Source organism: Erigeron canadensis, chromosome 2, assembly GCF_010389155.1.
Source record: "Erigeron canadensis isolate Cc75 chromosome 2, C_canadensis_v1, whole genome shotgun sequence".
NCBI lineage: Eukaryota > Viridiplantae > Streptophyta > Magnoliopsida > Asterales > Asteraceae > Erigeron > Erigeron canadensis.
In genome coordinates this window covers 3209015-3223286 of record NC_057762.1, presented here as the reverse complement: position 1 = coordinate 3223286, position 14272 = coordinate 3209015, and the positions used below count along the sequence as shown (strand labels likewise).

General features: G+C 31.0%; 2 protein-coding genes across 2 annotated transcripts; both read left to right on the top strand.

The window, feature by feature from the left end:
• The first annotated feature begins 6852 nt into the window (after positions 1–6852).
• LOC122590262 (F-box protein SKIP23-like) lies at positions 6853–8184 on the top strand. Its single transcript, XM_043762592.1, has one exon. The coding sequence runs from the start codon at positions 6975–6977 to the stop codon at positions 8181–8183; it is 1209 nt and encodes a 402-aa protein (XP_043618527.1). The 5' UTR covers positions 6853–6974; the 3' UTR covers position 8184.
• A 2863-nt stretch (positions 8185–11047) lies between these two features.
• LOC122589482 (high mobility group B protein 9-like) lies at positions 11048–12503 on the top strand. The gene is made up of 5 exons (XM_043761776.1): positions 11048–11280; positions 11378–11456; positions 11637–11793; positions 11874–12211; positions 12303–12503. Exons 1-5 carry the CDS (start codon positions 11141–11143, stop codon positions 12402–12404), a joined length of 816 nt encoding a protein of 271 aa, XP_043617711.1. The 5' UTR covers positions 11048–11140; the 3' UTR covers positions 12405–12503.
• The last annotated feature ends 1769 nt before the right edge of the window (positions 12504–14272 follow it).

Below are 14272 nucleotides of genomic sequence, written 5' to 3'. Positions count from 1 at the left end.
CACAAAAGTCAAGCTAGCATGCTTGATTTACTAAATATTTCAGGTGAATCTAAGAAGTCAAATTATTAAAGTATATACAGGATAACTTACACAACTAATAAAGACAAAGACATGTACTTTCTAGTTAGTTCAAGTGGTTGAGCACCTGCCTTACAAGCAGGAGATCTTGGGTTCAAGACTTGAGAAGTACATAAGAAGTCTTTCTATGAAGGCTTGGCTTGGGTATACCCAGGTTCAAGTCTGAGAGGGCAGGGTTTACCCCTATTGATCTTCGTGCCTTCGGGCGGATTAGTAGGGGGTTTTCCCCCCTTGGGTATTTGAAATAGGCATTTCTACTTTGAGGGAGTTCTCTAACGCGGACCCAATTAAGACAACGTATGTTAGACCTCCCACTGTCGAATCACGACACGAAGTTCTTAAGCGAAATTCACCTTTCAAAAAAAATAAAATAAAGACAAAGACATCATATCTGAACCAAGATAAAAAAAAAACACTCACAAAGGTCAAACAAAGTATGCATGATGTTTTGAAGATTTCATGTGAATAACAGGTCAAGGAAACAAAATCATGGTCTCATACAACAAAAGACAAGCTATATGATCACACAAAAATATACACATGTATATATATAATAAAGGTCACACAAGCATGCAGAAATAATATAAAATGATTATAATTACAAATTACAAGTGAATAGAGCAACACCATAATCTCATACCATATGGAAAAAGGAAAATATTGTATTGATACCTGTATTTTGGTTCTGTTTAACATGAGAATGTGAGGACCAAGGTAACATTATCAAGCGAGTTTTATAAAGAGATACCAACAGAGCTCCATTGGCAGTATGACCACCTCCATCCTATACACACATAAAAAAAAATGACCTTTCCTGCTATATTATCTTTTTTCCTTTTAAACTAACCTACACTAAAATGCTAGACACAAATATATAAAACATTTCAATATGTATTTTTATTCATTCTTTTTCACACTAAACCCTAATAACACACACACACACATACATCTAAAAAAATCCCTTATTTTTATGTTTTTTGTTCACACTACATCCTAATCACACACACACACACACAAAGAATGCCTTTTTTTTCCTGCAACTATATTTTATAACACATAAAGACATACGACCTATCTATTTTTCTTTTTTCTTTTTTTTATTTGTTTTGAGAATAGAGGTGGACAGAATGCCAAAGAACTCTGTTAAAATATCCCTTTATTAAACTCTCATGAAACAGTTGAAGCACTTTAGGAAAAGCTAGCTCAAAACCAACTCAAACATGTGAAGCAGAAGATGGTACTTATTTAGATGTGATGCTGATGATGATGAAGAGAGAGAAGAGATAAAGTGGATGAATAATTGAGAGAGGTGGAAGGTATTCTTGACAGTAAATGATGTTTCACAGAACAACTAGAGAGTGAGATATATAGAGAGAATCAAATCATATTTATTGATCTAAATAAATCTTCTTCTCCCTCGATTATGACGAGAAATAAAAACACAAAGCTAGCCTACATATATAAAGATTCTCATGTAGTTACTTGCACACAGAAAGAGTGAAACAAGAAACAGAAATATGGAACCCATATGTAGGAAAAGCTCACTAGAAGCTAGGTTAAAACATGATTGGTTATATATGGATTTTGGACAAACAAGAAGGGAATTTGGGACTTGATAATAGAATCCGTTTTAAAGATAACATCTGGTTTTGACTTGATAAAAGTAGCTTTGGTTAAGGTATATATGAAGGAAAGAAGAAATGCTTTTTTTTTTTTTTTTTAATTGGGACGCTCCCTTTTCTTATGTCAGTCTTGTTTATCTTTTCCTTTTTCATTTTTTAGGAAAAATGCAATTTGCGTCCTTGTGATTATTTGAATAACACACTTTTCATCCTTGCCGTCCACTACTCTCATGATAAATTGGAGCCAAAAAAGAATGCGGTTTAGAAAGAATGTCAAAGTGATAACATGTTGACTTTTTAGGGACTAAAAGACTAGAGAGGTTTGATTTATTGGTTTAGCTTTTCACAGTGGGATAATGGTTGTCTATACAAGAACTCACTACACTACTACGAGCTGAGCAACGATGCCAAAATAACATGAATAAAACCTAAACAAAAAACAAAGACGTTCGTTTTGGACGCTCGGGAAAAAAAAAAAGGACAACAAATTTAGTTTTTTTTTGGATTTTGTGGTTGATGACTAAAACCAAAGAGAATGGCGAACAGTCTTTTCATTTTTTGGTTGATGGCTAAAACAAAAAAAATGGCAAAAATCTGTTTCTTAGTCTTACATATAAGTTATAAATAATTTTAGTTTTTCTTATTTTTATTATTATGTATTATAAAGTTATTTAGATATTCATTTTTAATGAATTAATAATAATTGTTTTTAGTTGGCTAGAAAATATTTAAATAAAAGATTAATTAGAAGAATATACTGTAAAATTATTATTATCCTTAAGAACAATCTAAATAAATGATGACAAATGTTTGTCAAATTGACAATGTACATATTGGTTTGGATACAAATAAAGGTTTTGTGAGGTTAAGAATTAAATTCGAGAAACTTTAAATAAGCTAGTCGACACTCCGTACAATGCCTAAGCAATTTTTTTAGTCCACCGTTAATATAAAAACCTCATATTTTAGTTTGATGATGGAGAGGATCATATCGATCATATTATTCCAGGCCATATGCAAAAAGTTATCTTGATTGACCAAAAAATTATCTAGCTATATAGAAATTGGAATTGAATGAATAAAAGAAAAGAAAGGTACTCCATATATAATTAGTGAGGGGGTTGCATGCAATGATGACATAGGAGGAACGAGGGGCATGGAGTATTTTGTTTTTTGGGAAAAAGAAAAGGCAAATAATTTGGTGGGGGGTCGTGAGAATTTCAAGATGGGAATGATGAAGAGGGATGACGGTTGTGTTACCATGATGGCGATGCCCCAACCCCGGCCATTCTCCTACCTACCTCTTACAGTCTTATACTCACTCAAATTTAAATAGAATATTTGGGCCACAGCCACACTCGAGGGTGACAACTGACAACAAGTGTTGATTCACATGAACTTCTTTTTTCTAGTGTAACATTTCGTAGCCAAAAATTAAAAGATGGTCCAACTTTACTTCAAAAGTTCAAATGCGCGCAGGATGCATCACGTACGTACACTTTGAGGATAAATTTTGCTAGCTGGTTGAGTCGTCAAGTTTTACATTCGGTCAACAGTAACCTTCAGACGAAGGCTTTGGTTTTCGAGAAATGCCAGGTAAATAATCAACTAGGGCATGTTCTATATTGAAGTGAAAAATAATTATAATACGAGTCTACATTATAATAATTTTTGTTTTTAATTAGTTTCTTTTTTAGAGTTGTATAAAGGTGTGTCTAAACTTCATAATAATCGGGTATCAATATTTTCACCTTTTAATGGCCCAACATTGAAATTACATTTTTTTATGTCTCCAATAGGGTTGAGACGCTCTCGAATTCACCATTTAATAGTTAATTCTATGAGTCTATAATTTTACTTGGTTAAAAATAGATGATGAAATTAACAGAATATTTTGTTTAGATGTGAACATAAACCTAGATAAACTCAAATGTTAAGGTAAAAAAAAATTACCCGCGTTCTGTTGTGGCTTTGTTATATTTTGAAATCTGGTTTAGAGTTTCCGATCAATTTATATGTCAGATCGAGTCGTTAATAATAACTTAACAAACATTTTAAATTAAGTTGATGATAATTTTCTCTTCAATAATATCAATCATGCAAAAAAAAAAATAATAATTTAATTTGTTGTGATAAAAACTTTACTAGCTCGAAGAAGACGTATTTAATTAATTAATTTTTGGACTGTCATAGACGTCTTCCAATCGACTTTTGTATTAGATCAGGCCCAATCTCTTCATCACTCTTATCAAGTCCACTAGGAAGCCCAATTGATTTGGGCGGTCCATCTCATTACTTGACATTTGGCAATTAAAATTATCATAAATCTCGGTGAAAGTTTATTAATTTACAATTTTTTGTTTTCCATATAAAATTAACACTTTTTAGCCTTAAATACTTAATTTATTTTTATTTTCAGCCATCAAAGATCTTTTTAAAATTTTAATCATTTAACTAAATAAAAAAATTTCAACATATGAAATACTGTCTACAAAAATTCATTTAAAAAGATGTAATATAATATATGTGTTCAATGGTTTAGAAGTATATTCTTTTAGATTTGTTTTTGCTTACATTTTAATATGAATTCTATTCAAAATTCATGCTATCTCTTAATAAAAGAGGTACAAAATTCTCTCCATTTTTATATATTAGTTTTATGTATTAATGTATAAAATTACAATTGTCATTCAAATTCTAATTGCTATTTAATATCACATGATAAAAATACAATATATATGTTCAATGTTCTAAAATATATTCTTTTAAATTTGTTTTTACTTTTTTTTTAACATTTTCAAATCAATATGAACTCTATTCAATATTAATTCTATCTCTTAAATTAAAAAGAGAAAATAACCTTAATACCCAATTTTTATTTTATTATTATTATTATTATTATTATTATTATTATTATTTTATCAATTTACCTATTTTTATTTAGATTTTCACAAAATACCTACAATAATCGCAATAATTTTAGAAAATCGCAATGAGATTGTTAAAATCGCAATAAGATTATGATAATCGCATAAAGAACATATAGAATCGCATAAAAAACTTTGAAAATCTCATAAAGAACTTTAAAAATCTCATAAAGAACATTGAAAATCGCCTAAAGATTTTCAGAATCGCATAAAGAACTTGATAATCGCATAGAGAACTTAGAATCTCATAGAGAACTTCAAATATTACATAATCTTTACGAGATTTATAAAATATTTATACGATTTTGTTAAATCTTTATGCGATTTTGAGAATCTCATTGCGATTTTATATAATCTCATTGCGATTTTTGAAATTTATTGCGTTTTTGTTAGGTATTTTGTGAAAATCCAAAAAAACTTGGGTATATTGATATATTTTTTAAAAAAATTGGGTATTGAGGTTATTTTCTCAATTAAAAAAGGTACAAAATTATCTTCCTTTTTATATATTAGTTTTGCATATTAATGTTTAAAATTACAATTGTTACTCAAATCATAAGTGTTATCTAATTATCACAAGACAGGTCATTGAAAACAAACTTATTCATGTTATGGGTCGGCATCATGATCAAAGACATATACTTGAATGTCAGGTACATATTCACAATTGTGGAATGACTACGACAAACAATTCCATCAACATGTCTCAGCTAATAATAATAGTGACGAAACTGTGATTGTTGTACTAAAACTTGCAAAGTATAACACTTGGAACCATATATATTCAAATTTATAAGTTTTTATGACTAAATGTATGAATATCTAATATTGATAATGTCGTAAGTCTCGTATCAAGGGTTGGACACAGATCTAAAATCTAGTTAAAATTATCATAAATCTCAGTGAAAGTTTAATATAATTTCATCTAATCTAAAATTAGTTATTATTAATAAATAAATAATGTTGAATCATGATAATGAAACATGATCTTGTTTTTTTTTTTTTTTTTTGGAACAGCGTGTCGTTTTTAAATTCACATTTAATTAACTTTAATATAATTTCATCATCACTCATTAGCTATGGAGGTTTGGAAGAAAGTTGGTAGATGGTGTAGAATAAACCATTTATACGCCTTCGAGACCCGTAATGTACATATATATCTTATACTCCGTATAAGACATCGCCCGACGACAAAAGTTAGTTGGAGAAAATTATAAATGCAATTATTTAAATTTCTACATGGTGTTTATGCAAGAAAAGCAACAAAGTGGTGTTTATACAAAGGTTGAAGAGTCTTTTAAACCATTTAGGTAGAACATGAAAGTAGTCTCTCTACTTAGGTAGGTAAGGTTTGCCTACAACTTAACCTCCCACAACAACGTCAAGATATTGAGGGTCAAAACCCGTAGAAGGCGGCACTGAGCGGATCTTTTCCTTTTTCTTTTCCTTTGGTGCTTATGCAAGAAAAGCAACGAAGTGGTACAAGAAAGTTCTTCTTTCTACCCCAATTTTAATTTAAAGAGATTAGATCCATCTACTTTTTATGTATTTTTAATAGCGCTAAAATGGTGACGAGAACCAATTTGTTGTAATTTTGAACTTTGGTTATGTAATTTCTTGGCACATCTTTGCTAGCATGTGAAATAATAATTCGTGTTTGTCGTTTAAAAAATCAAAATAAGGAAGGGAGAAATATCAAACTCCTATACATTTTGTCCACTACGAGACTCAAACCCACAATGAGTTTGGTTGATGGTTACATTGAAAATGCCTCAAATTTTATAAGTAAAGGTATAATTTTAACATAACCTTAGAGCACTTTTATCATAATTTTTGTTACAATGTGTGTTACAACACTTTTGTTGATATATAAAATGTTGAGTACTAGTTTTAGACTTTTAGCTATCAGATTAATTGTTAAATGAAACTTCAGAATTCGTCATTGAGTATAAACTGTTCATTAATTAAACTTTAATTTGATTTAAAATTTTTAAACTTATTAAAAATTTATAGCATGATTTTATATGACCGTTATATCTACATTCTGTTATGATTCTAAATGAATGGATTGTATCTCTATTCCCCCCTAAAATGGTGATACTCCCCCTTCTCCAATATGATATATTTCTATATCATTTTTTCCTTCGATTCATTTCAATCCACAAGGAAGAAGAATACGTACAAGAGACCGAAAACAAGATCAAATCAGTGGGGCGCCTGTTCGTCCCATTGATTCTTTTCTTGTTCACGCTCTACGTTTCCTCTTCCTTTTGATCCCCAATCGAAAATAGACCATGATCAGATTCGACTAGTTTCTTCATATTTAAAAGAAGAAACAAATTAACAAATGGCGATTTCTGTTGATTGGTCTGATTTACCACCAGAAATGCATGAAACAATCGCGAAAAAGCTAAAAGTCCAAAAAGATTACGTTAGATTTCGAGCTGTTTGTTTAGCTTTTCGTAATGCAACACCTAAAATCCCTAAACATTTGCCTTGTCAACTCCCATGGTTAATGCTTCCTAAAAGCACAAATCTAGAACAACCTGATTTGATCAATACTCGAAGCTTTTTAAGTATTTCGGATAACAAAATTCATCTTGTTAGTTTGCCTGAAGATTCAGATAGCCACCGTAGATGTGGATCATCGTACGGATGGCTTGTGATCCTTGACGAAACTCCCTTGATTTCTATAATAAACCCTTTAACCAAAGCAAAACAATGCCTTCCTCCATTGTCATCTTTTCCTAATGTAACAAGTTTTGCTCCTAATGATATTGGAAGAGAATACACTCTCAAAACATTAGATGATGATGTCTATACATGTAACGCAAAAGAAATGCGCGATTTTTATATCAAAAAAGTGGTTTTTTCTTCTAGTCCTTCTAATGAGGATGTGGACTATTATGCATTAGCTATACTAAACCAAACGGGTGATCTTGCTTATTGTAAAAAGGGGGATCAATGTTGGAAGCTTATCGACGAAGCAAATTCGTTTTGTGAGGATGTGGTTTATTACAAAGGGTGTTTTTATGCCGTGAGTAAACACGGGACCATTGCAAAATGTGACGTTAATAGGGACTCTCCAAACGTGTCGTTTATCGAAACTCCAAGACAAGTTGGGGGTGATATGCAATATTTAGTGACATGGAAAGACGAATTGTTGTTAGTGACTAGATATACAGAGTTAGAGTTCAACATGGATCAAAACAAGCTTGATATTGTGTATAAAACTACTGAGTTTCGTGTGTGTAAGCTTGTTTTGAATGGACCGAAATGGGAAAGTATGAGCGAGTTAGACGGATGGGCGTTGTTTCTAGGAGAAAACTCGTCGGTTGCGTTTTGTGCTGCTGATTTTCCTGGTTGTAGAGGGAATTGTGTATATTTCACAGATGATTATTCAGAATGGAATTATGATGGTGCTAATGGGAATCATGATTTGGGTGTTTATGATTTGGAAAATTGTAGGGTTGAAGCTTTGCCTTGTGATCCCAATAACTTGTACAATGGACGTCAATGGCCTCCCCCAATTTGGTTTACTCCAAGTCTATATTGATTACAATGTAAGTGTTACACTATTTATTCTTAACTATGTATACACCTAATTGACATACAAGGTTAAGAGTTCAATTTTTATGTTTTGTAACGCTGAAGGTTTTTTCCTATTCAATATAAACCTAGAAACAACCTCTGTACACTGTTGTGATAGAATTAAGACTGTCCCACAAACAAATTATCTACACATATTTGCAACCCGTCCATCCAATGATAAAATTGAGTCAAATGTCAACCTATTGATTGATGAGTCACGGCAAAAAATACCTGAGTCGAGACCTCTGGTTTAAAACATCTCTATCATATTCTTGTTTATATGAGTCTATTTGACTATCTGACTAATGTTTCATCTTTGACTCGTCAAATTAGTCCTATCAGTCCAATGGTTGAAAGTTGTCATAGTGGTCATTATTTCTTAGATAATTTTATTAAATCAATATGGTATTGGCACTAATCAGTAAAATAAGCTAATTAAATTATGTGGTTTTATCCGTTAGTCAACTTGGCGACTTTGTTTTCTCATTTAAATCAAGTTATGATTTGATTTTACTTTTGTGAAGGTTCAGTGATTCGAAATAATGCGAAGAAAGTTGGTGATTATGAGAAGAGGCCATGGGGTTGATTTTCTGGAATAGGTTCGGAATTTTTGTAAATATTCCATGTGTTCAGTTACGCGAATGTTAAAATCAACTAACCACATTCCAGTGTTTTGATGCGCTACTAGCGCGGTTGTATTTGTACAATATATAAAGTGTTACAAACTTACAATAGTCATATACAGTAACTTTTAACAAATAAATAACTTCGTCTACTTAATTAAGGTAACCCAATGGTGAAAGATGACCACATATATCCGCAAAACCCGTAATGACTTGAATTTGAATCGGTGACCTATAACCAAAATCAATCCATTCTATCGTTGCACCATAACAATACATCAAATTGGGTACACGCATTCACGGTGATTTAAGAAATAAAAAAATCGTATAAATAAACCCAAATAATATGCACCAAATACATCAAATTGGGTACACACGTATTGACGGTGATTTAAGAAATAAAAAAAAAATCGTATATTAATAAATAAACCCAAAAAATATGCATAAACATTTAATTCATTTCTAGGTGTTTTCTATATTTTACTACTAAAAAATTGCGTATCAAAACGTAAAAAGACCAAATTTTATAAATAAAAAAATAATAAGTAGATATCATACTCCGTATTAAGGCGGACAATTTTGACATGGAACCTGTTAACACGATACGACCTGTTCTTAACTGGTTTCGTGTTTGACCTTAACAGGTTTCGTGTCTTAACAGGTCAGGACCTGTTAAAATTCGTGTCTTAACAGATCCGAACCTATTGAACCCTGTTAAGACTTGTTAAGATTATACATTTATATAAAATACCAAGAACTGATATTGTGATTTGATATATGATTTTTATAAGGTAAGATGTCTATGAACTTTTGTAATGTAAGGATTATTATCTCTATATAATAGTTCTGATTTGTAAAAGTTTTTGTATTGTTAAGAATTTTTTAAAAATATTAGTCAAAAATTCTATAATATATATGTTAACAGGTGTATCTGTTAATTTTCTTGTCGTGTTCGTGTTTGAAAAAAATGACATGATTAGTTAACAAGTCGTGTTCATGTTTGGCCTTAACAGGTTCGTGTCTTAACAGGTTCATGCCTTAACAGGTTTCGTGTAACTTGTTATGTCAGCCTTACTCCGTATATCATTACCAAAAATATAAGCATATATTAGATCTACCAAATTAATTAGATACGTATATTATTACCAACATACTTGAATATGAGTAATGTTTTAGGGCCCGATATTCATAGGAGATAATGATAATAATCTCATTAAAAACTTGAGCCACCCAATAAAAGGTCAAAATTAAATTTGGGGAAAAAAAATCGAAGATAAACTCATACAATTTCCTGATCACTAAATTCATTTGTGATCCCCATAACATCAGTTGAAACACAAATGGATATATACTAGCTTTTAATTGATCATCTGTCTAATCTTTCAACAACAATATGACCATGACAAAAATAAATAAATTAAATTGAACAAATAGCATTTTTTTTTTCTATATCAAAGATTTGTACACCATTAAATTTTAACCATAAACTACTAAATATGTTTTACAGGGATGTACTGTACAATACAATAAAACACATATATCATTTATCATTTGTAAACAGTTATTAAGAAATTTACATGCCATCGTAAAATGAAATTTACTACCTAGTAATATGTAAGAAATGCTTTGCATAAATTACCTTATGGATTAATAACCTAACAAATATATAAAGTTTTGCTGAATTAGTACATGTTATTTAAGTAATGCAGAATTCGAAGTATATTTAGTACATCGCATTATGAAATTGGTCCGATTTAATCCGATTCACCTGATTTGGTCCGGCTCGTTTTCACTAGAAAATAACTTAAGTCAAATCGGTATTCATAAAAAGTACCGGTCCGATTCCGGCCCAATCAAGGACCAGCGGTTTAATAACACTAGAAAATATGTAAAGTTAACCCAATCCAAGACGTTTATAAACATACAAAAACTGACCATTTTAACCAAACTTGATTGTTTTAACCGCTATGAAAAACAGTACAACACCTTCACACCTAGCTTCAACTCACCCAATTTTTTCAATTTACTACTATTAACTTTTAGACTAAATGTAGAAGAGAAAATGCAATAACTATAACTGCGGCCACAGAGTCAAATAGGTCGGGAAGAAAGAGTCTGATGTTATAAACGATATAGTCACAATAAAAGAAATTTATTTATTTTTGTATTTATTGCAAAAAGAGCCTTAATATACCTCTATGACTCTTATTTTCTAGTCTCTTATTTCTTCAATTTGTTTGTCTACTTTTGTTGGCCTCTTGATTTTCCAGTAACCCCCTAATGTCGTGCTGGCTCAAAAATGTCACTGGCAAGTAAAACTGGTAGTGAGGCTGAATCTTATCCAGTCGCACTTGCCTCCCATGACGACGTAGTTAAAGACTCTTCTCTTTTCTGGAAAACGCTCCATAGCTTTCATCACTCCATGGGTACAAAACTCATGTAATTAATCCTCTTTTTCTTATTTTATATATCATAATTTTACGTTTATATGGTTTAAGGACTTGATTAGTGTGTAGTTTTGATTTTGAAATTATAGGATTCCTGTGATAGGAGGAAAGGAGCTAAACTTGCATATTGTGTACATAGAAGTGACCAAGAGAGGTGGTTTTGACAAGGTTCATTTCAATTCATATTTATGTCAAGTATATACTAATATAGTTCAAATTTTCAATGCATCCTCGGTATAAAATAACAACCTAATTGTAGACTTGCTCTCTAGTAAGCAAAAGAGTCAACCATTGTCCATTTATACTTCAATTGTAAATTTAAGTTTTTTGTTCCTTTGATGCTTGTAGGTCGTGGCATACAAAAAATGGAGGGAGGTGGGTTCAATTTTTGGATTCTCTACAACCACAACTAGTGCTTCTTATGCACTAAGAAAACATTACTTGAAATTCTTATATCAATATGAACAAACTTACTTTTTGTCATCCAAATCTTCTATCTACACAGGTAAATAATTAAATGTTCTAATGATTGTGTATCAATTTTTAGTGCCACATCTATATATGCTGATCAAAATCTTTTATTAGAGTGTTTATCGTTTGAAGCCGCTGGGATAATTCATACCAAATTTGAATACGGTTATCTAGTGACAATACAATTCGGTTCTGAGATCCTTCATGGAGTTCTTTATCAAGCGCAACACAAGGCCATGGTTCCATATGATATGGACCCGACTAGTACAACGATGAGAAAAAAGAGGAAATCCAGAGGTGACCCAACTCGCCCAAAGACTAATCGAAGCGGATACAATTTCTTCTTTGCAAAAAAACATGCCGAACTCAAGTCAAGATATCCCGAAAGAGAAAGAGAGTTCACAAAGATGATCGGCGAGTCATGGAACAACCTTTCTCCCGAAGATAAAATTGTGAGAAAAACGATTATAAGTATATTAATATATTGTACAACTTTCATTTGACTTTTCTTATATTAAGGTCAATTATTTGCAATAATATTAGGTTTATCAGAAGCAAGGATTGATGGATAAGGAGAGGTATCAAAGGGAAATGATCGAGTATAAAGAAAGATTAAAACATGGAGTATGCCAAATTGTATCCTAAGGGGTCAAGTTGAATTGTACTCAATAGAACTATAGAATTTATTGTAAAGACTTCGTTATCAACTCGAATAATATACAATGCACCCTCATAAAAAGTTTATATGATTGGATAACATGGAGCACAAACCTTCTAGAGTGTGCCAAACTAACATGAGATTCCAGTTTGTTTTCTTAAAATACCTAAATATTTATCAAATTTTTATTTTACTATTATACTAGCTTAAATAATACTGTAATAAAATTCAACGTTAACTTTTATCTATATCTATCTATACTATATTAATAAACAAATTACTCTCCCCTATTTTCAACTCTCTACCTTTAAAATATCTAAAATAACCTTAATTTTTAACATATTCCTAACTCACATACCAAATCTACCCAATATATCCCTAAAATATTTTGCAACCATATTTATCCAAACTATCTATCCCCTATTTTCAACTCTCTACCTTTAAAATACCTAAAATAACCTTAATTTTTAACATATTCCTAACTCACATACCAAATCTACCCAATATATCCCTAAAATATTTTGCAACCATATTTATCCAAACTATCTATCTCCTTTATTAATTAATTTTAAATATTTATACCTAATATCTCTATAATATTCTTCATAAAGTTATTTACAAAAGATAAATCCCTTAACCATAAAATAACTACACTATCATTTACGTCAAATACTTTTAGATTAATATCCACAGCGTTACCACCACTGCCAATTAATAGCACCACCCGTTGCTGCCACCACCGCCGTATTACGCGGGTACCCATCTCGTTATATATATAACAATTTAAGTAGCCTTATTTATAGTAACTTTTTTGAGTTAATTGTTTCAACTTTTTAATTTTTACCACTAAAACATTTAATTTTATATTTTGATCACAAACTTCCAAATTATAGTGACTTTTTGCCATAATTTTTTCACGATAACTTTTTTTTTGCTTTCTTATTTTCACCACAACCTTTTCAGGTTTTATATTTTTACCATAAAACTTTTGAATTTGATTCTTTAGCAAAAAACTCTCATATTCTTTATATTTAAGCTTTTAACTACAATAACCACTAACTCTATGTTAAAAGTGTTGTTTCAGGCATAAAAAGGGCAATAGTCTCCCTAATCGTCAACAACACCCATCCACCGATTTGGAAATTTCTACAATATCATATAGCAACTAATAAGTTGCTCACAAAACTTGTTGTTCATTTCAAAAACCATATTTCTTTCAAATAACAGACTCTATTGTATGGAGATCAATTTTTATGATCTCTATATATTATGTGATTATGCGGGATAAAAAAAAATCCCAGCGACAACCGGTGGGGTAAAGTTTCTAGTTATATATATGTAAAGAGACATATTTACCCCGCACTTGCCTATGGTATCTCTAATAGGAAAATAGGAAGCAGAATGTTAACTTTAGAGTAATTAGACGAAAATGGCCAAGAAGTGTCACTTATTATACCAAAATCACCACTTTGCATCAAGGTTGAAGAACTCGTGACTCGGGCTCGACTCGACGTAGGAGAAAATCAGAAGTTTTTGGAGAATCGGACTCAACTCAGGGACAAATTATATGTAACAGAACTTTAAAGATATATTTCAAACTTCAAATTTAAATATAATTGTTTGAAACATAAACATAATAATTCAAAATTGAAAATTAAACGTTGGATTACTTGATAGATTCACGCTTCATCATTATTTTGTTCGTATCAAGGTTCGACCACTCGTAACTCGGACTCGACTCAGCAAGGTGGGGAGTCAGGAGTTTATTTATAGTACTCGATAGGGGTAAGCAAAAACCGAACCGAAAATCGAAAAAACCAAAACAAAAAAACCAAAAAACCATTGGTTTTGGTCT